Source organism: Drosophila tropicalis, unplaced genomic scaffold, assembly GCF_018151085.1.
Source record: "Drosophila tropicalis isolate 14030-0801.00 unplaced genomic scaffold, ASM1815108v1 contig_845, whole genome shotgun sequence".
Lineage (NCBI taxonomy): Eukaryota > Metazoa > Arthropoda > Insecta > Diptera > Drosophilidae > Drosophila > Drosophila tropicalis.
The window spans coordinates 5,937,353-5,947,053 of NW_027173338.1; the positions used below are offsets into that span (position 1 = coordinate 5,937,353).

General features: G+C 33.7%; 1 protein-coding gene and 1 long non-coding RNA gene across 2 annotated transcripts; one reads left to right on the forward strand and one right to left on the reverse strand.

The window, feature by feature from the left end:
- Positions 1–1,893: 1,893 nt before the first annotated feature.
- LOC137580233 (uncharacterized) lies at positions 1,894–2,240 on the reverse strand. Its single transcript, XR_011032982.1, has 3 exons — positions 2,210–2,240; positions 2,102–2,140; positions 1,894–2,035 (listed from the first exon to the last, which is right to left on the reverse strand). It is a non-coding gene; the product is annotated as an uncharacterized lncRNA (long non-coding RNA).
- Positions 2,241–6,331: 4,091 nt separating this feature from the next.
- On the forward strand, positions 6,332–6,995 carry LOC137580743 (uncharacterized). The gene is made up of 4 exons (XM_068294860.1): positions 6,332–6,337; positions 6,390–6,545; positions 6,616–6,783; positions 6,840–6,995. Exons 1-4 carry the CDS (start codon positions 6,332–6,334, stop codon positions 6,993–6,995), a joined length of 486 nt encoding a protein of 161 aa, XP_068150961.1.
- The last annotated feature ends 2,706 nt before the right edge of the window (positions 6,996–9,701 follow it).

A 9,701-nucleotide genomic window follows, 5' to 3' on the forward strand; every position in this document is an offset into this window, starting at 1 on the left:
TAGTTGTCCACAAATGGTCTATTAATCAAAGAGAGAGAGAGAAAATTAGAGATGACAGCGGTTAACCAAGATCACAAATTTCTTACAATATTCTAATTTTTTTTTGTCATTTCCTTTATAGACACACTTGATATTTGACATTGTCTTTGATAATTTGTCTACAAAGATTCCATGTGAAGATTTCTGTAAGTGAAACACGTTCAAACTGTTCCTCTTCAGACGCTATCCTAATTAATTAATGTTCATTAGCAAACTTGTAAGGTTCTTTGTTTTTCTCTTCTTTTTTTGGATACAAATCAAATGCGTGCGGCTTGTCTGATTGCTCAAGAAGGGAGACCAAGAGAGGGACAAAAAGAAATGGCAGAAAACACAAATGAGAAGTGAAAGAAAAAAGAAAGTTTCAAACTCATTAGGTAACCGTAACTCTGGCCTGCTGCCCGATGCCTACTCTAACTGAAATCAGACGTTGATAATAATGCTTAATTACGTGTTTAATTATGCATGAGACTTCTCACACCCATTTACACTATGCCGCCGCCAAGCGTTCGGTGAGTACGTCCTTCGTCCTTGTGTGTTTGTGGGTTGACTACTCAGTGGTCGAGACCGGCGCCGGCTTTCAGTTTACCCAACGGAAGTTGACGCTCAAAGTCTCGTTAATAAATTATGTAAATTGTAGGCGCAAAAATCTTCTTCTCGTCTCTCGTCCCCCATCTACTCCTCCTGTGCCAAGTTGGCAAATGGAAATTTATGCATGGCAACTGAACAGTAGGAGAGATGGAAATAACTTGGCAAGTGTCTTAAGCTCAAACGGAAGTCAAGTCAACACATTTATGAGAGAAAAGATCATATTTTTTATTAAATTAAATGTAAATTAACATGAAAAAGGAGACCTCAAATGGTTATTACTCTCTAGTTAAGCTCTATCAGTGGTTGTTATACACAATGGGTAATTGGAAATTCTTGCTAAATTAGCAAAATTAATTAATATAACTTATCAAACACCAGAACGTAACTAATGAATGCCAAAAATGGTTAACAGCAATAACTTATGAATTTACGTGAAATGAAATGAAAACAAATATTCTTTATTTTTAACTAGACATTTTTTTTTAAAGGTTTTGGCATATTCAAAGTCTTATTCCGTGGTGATTCCCCAATGAATGGGCAAACTTTCCTTAGTTTTATATTAAGGGCCAAGTCCTTAGTGCATTTCTTATTTTTTGAAAAAATATATTATTAAATAAAGGCGATCCTTATTTAATTATTTCCTCACCATTTGCCAATTAACTCTATCCCTAGAATATGCTGCCAAAAGAGACCAAAAACAACAAGGAAGAGGAATGCCAAAATATATTAAGCTATTAACGTCAGCACTTTATTGAGTAGCTGAACCATACCAAATGACCAAGAATCCATATATATATACATATATATTCTTCATCCCAGAAAAAAAAAAAAAAGAAAACTAGTTAAGGAAAAAAAAATATTCTCGCTTCGAGCCGCAAACGTGCGGCCACAAGGCAAAACCACTTGCTTATCTCTTCGTATGCCTTCGGAGAAAATGCCAGAGGAGAAAATGAAAAATGACGCCAAATGAAAACTAAAACTCAGCACAACTAATGGCATTAAAAATACTTATACACGCGCAGAGTATTGTGTAAAAATTGTGGAGTAACTGAAGTTGCGAGGAGGTAAGTGGGTAGAAACCAATGCCAAAAGCAAAGCAGCAGACAGACAATTTGATTAAGTGCCAAAGAGTCGTCGAATTGAAGTCATCTCATGGTCTTGGTCGTGGTCTCATGCCATTCCACAGTTTATTGCTCTCAATAATATTGTATTAGCGGTATCGAGGCCAAAGTGTGAGTGAGTTAAATTTGATTAGTTCTAAAATGTGTGCCTTTTGGCTTGCCTTGTCTGTGGTTAATGTTTCATAACAACTCGGTTCGCTCTCATTCCACCAGACAACTCGACGACGAGTCATAAATGTGCCATTGAGTACAACGAAATCAAAGTTCAGTCCAGTTAGAACTTGGTGCTGGAAAAAAACCGAACAATTATTTGGCTCGATAAAACGGCCAAAGAAATCTTTCTGCTAACTCACCCTAAAACCATTATCTATGTAGGGTGACTCAGTTAATCGCTGATCATAAAGAGGTTCATATGAATTAATGCTTATATAGGTTGCACAATGATCTGAAGATTTGCTCACTCGATATATTCCAATTTTATCATCTGATATTGAAGAGTTGAACCAATTTCTTAAAGATTTCAACTGATCTCTATCTTTAGGCTTAAGACTATAGAATCCATTTAAGTGATTCATATAACTTGCAATGAGAGTGACCAACTCTGATCTTTTTTCAGGACCTTTGGGCTCAAAATGCGGCACAATGGGTATGCAATATACTCTAAATAATGAATAATTAAAAATCTCTTAAGGTCAGTTAATTATGAGATGAAAACTTACGTTCGCAATGGTTGTGCAGGTTTATAAAGTTTCGCAAATGTTAGAAAACTTTTAGCCAACTGTCTTGTAGGTAAAACATCCAATTCGGTGGCAAGAATGAAATATGTTTTAGCATTCAAACGTGCCACATTTTTAAGCAAGCTCAAAGGATAATCGATATGTCCACGTTTGGGTGGGATATTATTATTTGACTGTTCAACTTGATTTGGAACGGAGCAGCGAAATTCCTTCTCTTGTTTATTGGTCAGGGCTCGCAAATTCTTTGGTATCTGCTTATCATTAAAAACCAGTTGCACCGATACCCATTGATCGAATATAAAGCCATAACTTGAACAGTATTTGATGTGCTGAATACTATTAAGAGTTGCCTCAAAATGATCATCTTCAACATAAAGAGCCATACTAATGGGAGCACTCCAACGCATTAGCAGCCATTCTAGTTTATTTAAATCCAAATAGTTGCCATGGGTAGTCAATGTGATGGTCTCATTGGCATCCAGTTGTTTTGTCAAAGGTACTATAAAGTCGTGAAAGATCCAATAATCGCCATTTTGTTGGAGGCGAAACTGGGTATGGTTGATTAAGCGATGAAAGGAACTTGGTCGACCGTGTGAAATTAATAATCGGCGTAATCCAAAGAACACATTCAGCACAATAATAAGTAATACAGTCCTTATAACAAGTTTCGTTGAACAAATGCCACGATGCATGTTTAACCTTTGAACCATTTAAGAAAAAGTATTACTAACTGTATTTATATTAATAAGCTATCATTAGCAAAGGCTACTTTGAGTTTACTCATAACTAAGTTTTATGTGTTCAAGTTTTCAATAAGAATAGTAAAACTTTTCAATTGATTTACAATTATATATAAATTTTGAGTACGATAAATGGTTACTAGAAGGCAGCTTCCCTTGCCTGCCCACACATGCTTAAGGTTTTGGTCTCAATGTTATACTCTATCTACACGAGGATATTCTTAGATTTGATGAGTTACTGCAATTATCATTACTGATACATCTCTAAATGAAACTAATAACTATAACTATACATTATTCGTTTTCTTATTTAAGTACAAATGATTCTGATTGCCATCTAAAAATATTCACTTTGAGGCATTTAACAGTTATGAGTACCATTAAATCAACCGGGTAAAGAAAAAATGCAATATTCCATTCATTCTGACTAGGTTTTTTCTTGCCCTTTTTTTGCTTTTCAATTTGCATGCTCTGTCATCATAGAGGATATAAATCATTCTGGTCTCTTGCTCACCAGCTTTCCATTAGCCGTGCTATCTATCGCTTCGGCGCCTAAATAGCTGCCACAATTTATTTTTAACGCTTTTATGCTCAAGGCTGCAACGAGCCAACGGAATTATGTTGCGAAAAATGAATGAAATGGCATGGCATAGAAGGTAGGGGATAAATTTCCCTGTAACACGTTGATTTTTCCTACAGCAGCCATTTAATTAACGTCTTATACCTAACAAAAATGTCAGCATAAATTCTCAAGAGGAATTGTTGCAAATTCATTTACCATTTCATCTTTTTCTTAGCTTTTTCTGTTTTAGATTTGTTTTTTCCTTCTATTTGGGCGGGGGGATAGACTTTAGCATAACTCATTATGCTTTTGCAATGCCATTCCACTCAAGTTTTTGGACCGATTTTATGATTAACATTGGGCAAACATGCAAAGCTCGCTGTAACGCTGTAACGGCATTTGTCATTAGGAAGGACCCGCCCAGCCTTTTTCCCCTGCAATCCTCTACCCACACGTCTTCTGTCAGCTATGTTACAGCCTTTGCCGGCCTGCCTGTCTAACGAACATTTGTCATTCCTGCCACTGACAAGCCAGAGCTATGCACATTGGCAAATAGTTAGCCTATTTTCTTTTCATTTTTCCTATTTTTTCCCCTCTATTTTTTCTTCTTTTCCCATTTGCCTTTGCTTCCATTTCAGCTCGTTATGGTCGTCGTAGTAGGTGTGAAATTATAAATTGTTGAGAATTTATGATCCTATTTCGCCATGTTACCACTAGGCCAGGTGGTTATTGCTTTCGTTCATGATGGTGTTAGTTTAAACATGTTTTTTTTTAAGCCCGAGTCTTATCTGGAGCTCAATTCTGCACTTTCTTGTGATATTCAAATATTAAACTGGACCAAAATGTTCTATCCCATTTTATTGGATTTATTGGTTGAAAATTTATCAAAAACCGCAAAGTTTTCGAACTTGTAACTATGACCCTTTTGGGATGATGTCTCCTTTTAAATGCTTTCAATATCAGTTTTACTTTTTAAGTACCGTATAAGATAAGTCTAGTATGTCCTATTGAGCTTAAAAATAGACAGACTACTACAGAAATTGATACATAATACCAGAATGTTAATTCATATAAACTTCTTCTTAAAGTAATAAAATAACTTAAATGGCACATTATTTATATCATAACTATGTTCCGAGTATTTAAAATAAATTATTAGATATTTACGGTCTACAGTTTTTATATGTCATACAAAACAAAACATTTTAAACAACAATTATAGTTTAAACTGCTCTATCAGTTAAAACTTAATCACTTTTTAAGCAAATTTTTAAAAATTTTTATATCGGCCAGCAGACCATTCGAAATTACAAGTTTGATTTTCGTGACAAACTATCATGAGTGATCATGCTTGGCTTTAAAATACACTTGATTGGCAATGGTTGCCCAATGAAATATATGAAAAATTATTTTCACCAGAGAGAGATGGATTTGTTTTCCAAACTCATGATGAATTCAGATTAGAGTCGTGTAGGCAAAAAAAATTATATTTTTTTTTCCTTAAAGATAACCCCCTGACGCCATCAATTGTCATTCGTTGTTCTTTCAGTTTTTTTCTCAGCTAATAATTTAATATTTTATGCATGACTTGCAGAATAAACAGAGAACAATTTTTCCCAATACTTGTGTATTGTCTTTTGTACTTAGTTTATTTTTAAAAAGGGCGGCAAAAACTTGGCCACCAAACTTTTTCCTAAAAAGGGAAACTGAGAAAAAAGTTAATAATAACGGAACAAGACGCATTTTGACTTAATATATATATATTTTCTTGCTTTTTCTTGTTACGCGGCCATTTTGACGCAGAACACGTAGTCATTCGCTTTGCTTGGTATTTGCCCTTTGCTTTTGTCGGAGGAAATCTTGTTAAAAACTCAAAAAGCGGGAAAAAAAAAGGAATAAGGAAAAGAAAGAAAGACCTTTATCTTTTGAGCACATTTTGTTGTGTAAATTTTTCAATGCCGCATTTGGCATACAAAACAAATCAGTAGAAATGTCATGACAAAAGAGTTGAAGCCTTTTCCCCATAATCCAACCGAAAGAAGGGTGCACAATTATGGTAAGTTCGTTATGAAAGAATGAAATAAAGAGAACAAGAACCAAAATCGTCGAGGTCAACTAATCAAAATTAGCAAATAATATAAATATGAACAACATTATTGTTATATAGAATATCTCAAATAATTACAGATAGAGTAATAAACATATTTCTTTCTGAAGCTCTTTTTAAGCTAGTAAAACATTTTCGAATCATTCGTCATTACTTTCGATTGATATATTCAGGGGCTCAACTTAATGAGTTCTATCTAAAAGTTTAACTCTCATCGAACTTTATGTTTAATGTTTAATGATTCATAAAATATTGGGCACCAATTTCGCTTTATTATATTAAAAGGCGATGAGCTTGAACGAAATGAACTTATTTAACTGAATATATTTTCCCAAATTGATGTCGAATATAGTCAGTCTTTAAAAAGCAAATCATCAGTTAAAATGTTGTTTAAATATTTAGTCTTGGTCAAATTTATATTTTTATTCTACAATTTTATGCAGGTACTTTATTCAAGTCAAAAGTATATCCAATCTACCATCTACTTCATTGCAGGTCTCTTCAAAATTCGAACTGACAAATATTAAGTGTACTTCACTGGACAAAACCTTTAGTGAATTTGAATATTGCTATTTAAAATCGGTGAATCGGAGCTATAAATATTTCTCACTTAAAGTCAACCTGCATAAAATTCCAATTACAAATGTTTCGGTAAATATATAAACTGTCTGAAAGTAATAAAATTTTTAAGTACTCAGTACATTCTTTTTGATTTTAATAGGTTAATTTTTCACTTATGAAACGCTTAAGTCGCTATAAACCTTTTCTTTATAATATTACTATTGATGCTTGTAAATATCACGCTTCTAGAAACAAAAATCCAGTAGCTCGTTTTTTCCACAGTCAATTTGAGCCCTACTCCAATATGAACCACACCTGTCCATTTAAAGTAAATAGTGTAATTTTGGTTTTTAGATTATCTTAATTAACTTATTCCATTTCCAGAATGACCTTATTGTGGATAAGGTCACAATCAGCACTTTGAACCATCACTATTCTGAACTTTTACCTTTTCCCGAAGGAGACTATGCGCTTTTTACAAGTTGGTATGCATATGGCATCAATCGGGCCGATGTAAAAGTTTATGCCAGTCTGTCTTAACTTCTTTTATGTTTTTTTCAACAGCAGTTGAAATAAAATGCACAAGTTTGTTATAACGCACAAGTTTTAAAAACAGAATATATGTGAAAACGGTTAGCAGGTTCTCTATATAGTAATTTCATGAACTACCAACTCTATCATTAATAACTCCAGAATTTCAATTCATCGCTCAAACTAGTTGTGACTCAATGAAGCAAAAATGAATTGACTGATTGAAAGGCTTTCCACCTGCAAAACACCTCAAGTATTATAAAAAAATAGATTACATTTCTTACCCATCTAAGTTTTAAACATAGTTATTTGTGGTATATCTTGAACCATCACACAGACATTAAACAGTAATAAAATTGTTTCTTCTCCTCCGGATTTATACTGCCATTATATTAATATATTAAATTTATTTGCACTTTTTTCGAAAACTTAAGAATTTGGCAAGTAACTCATTAAAAATAGTGACACGCTGTCAACTCCAACCGTAGAAAGGCAACGAGACGAAACGTAATGAGAAATGCAAATGACGGTGAGGAGTAATATTGCCCTTCCCTCGGGTGGGCATACAAAAGCATTAAGACAGAATATAGTTGAACTGAAAAATAAGTGCGGCAGTGAACAAAGTGTAGTCTCAGATATGTGTGAACCTATCGTAAGCCTTACCTTTGCTCTCTGTGTATCTGTTTGTGTGCATATTTAATTATTCATACGCCTTGTCTGCCCGCAAAAGTGTAAAATGGCATAGGAGGAAAACCAAACGAAAGGCGAAAATGAAAACTCACAGCCAAGATGAATGCCAGGCAAAGGCAAAAGTTTTTCCCATAGGCTTTAAGTTGTTGTAAACAATATACACATACATATACATACATATGTATACTTACGAGAGTTGTGTGAGACGAGGGCGTGGCTGAAACTTATTCAAAGTGAGTTTGGCAAAGTGCAAGGCAAAAACAATAAGAAATTTTCGAAAGATATCAACTTTGTAATCAAATTAACTTTTTCAACAAATTCATTTAATTATATTGCTTTTTCAGTATGCAATAAATGGAGAAATTTATTTTTCTTAATTTTATTTCGAATCCCAACACACTCGTTGCCAATTAGACTAAATATATTTATAATCCTGGAATGCAATAAACCTTACAAATATACAAAACGAAGGTATTAATGTAAGTTAATATTGTAAATAAGACATACTTAAATTAAAAATTAAACTTATTTGTCTTGCTATTTAAGAGTGTCCTAACATTTCGTCCACGCCTCGCAAAACCAATAAAACTTTTTTTGTATTAAATAACTATTAATTGGTTCATTATCTTTATATTCGTATACAATGTATGATATTTCCCAATGTCGATTGAGATAAATATTAAATGTCAACCTACTATGAAATTCATCTTTGTACGCTTAGGTGCATTGATGTTAATTAAACTTAAAATTTAAATATATAATAAGTATGAATACATAATCAATAAGCCATATTTGAAATAATTGATTAAAATTAATGACTAACTGGCTTAAAATCTCATGATCACCTAGAACACTTTTGAGAATACACAACAAAGAGATGATATAAAATTTCTCAATTAAGAAAGAAATTTTAGCCAAAAAATAATAGGTACATTTTGATTTGAATTGAAAAAATTAAGTCTTCAAATAGAAGTATCAGCTGCCATCCCTTGCATACTCTTTTTTAAACTTAGTCTTTAATTTTTTATTACTTTAGTAAAAATCACGAAATCAACATTGATTTTTAGTAAAATCTTAGAAATATATTGGTAATTTGTAGCTAAAAGATGAATATAAAGGGCTATATGGTTAAGTTTTCACAGCCCAAGGTTAAATTTGAATCACTTGAACCAATGATGACCTTTTCCGAATAAAGTTTGATTAGGTAATGCATGTTCGTTTCCAAAAAAAAACTTACATAAATTCTTGATTATTATAAAGTTCTCTCTGATTTGACTAATTGTTAGATCGATAGCAAGTAAAGGTTACTTTTTCCTTTACACCCCCGCACAACGGATTTTAATAGACAAACACAGAAAGTGACTTAATCACTATAACCTCTTAGTCTACAAGTAACTGGTAATTGTCACATTATGTCACTTTATGCCCATCTTGAAAATTCAATCTCATATCAGTGACTGGTCATAAGAGGGGACAGACTCTAGCCGGACGACCCGTCTGCACTTTAGCCAACGTGTTGCAATTTGTGTTAAAAGCAGTTTGCCCTTTTACGAGCCATCATCCTGGACATATATCGAAAGTTGATTTTTACGATAATGTAGGAGAAAACTTATCGTGGGTCAAGATCGTTAAAATCCACTGGGCCAGAGGCCCACAGTTTGGCCTGTTACTCAAACCACTTACCCGTTTAAGTCCAGGTCGACTACTTTAAACTCCATTAGCTTCATATTTACGGTCAGAAGTTTGAAAAAGTGTTAAAGTCCGCTGCAGGAAAACAAAAAGCGTAAAGATAATAAAAAGTTGCCGCTGCTCCATGATAATAAAACTCTGTGGCACGTGCTAACTGAAATGGACACGCAGCCTGGACACGAACCATGATGTCTCCAGACTCCTTTGCTAGCGTTGTTGACATTCCACTCCCGTCTTATCTATACACATCGCACAAATACTTGTATATATCCATTTTTCCCCGTCGCATTTTGTTGCTTTCTTTATCTTTCCCAAATAGATTTCAAGCAGCTTCAG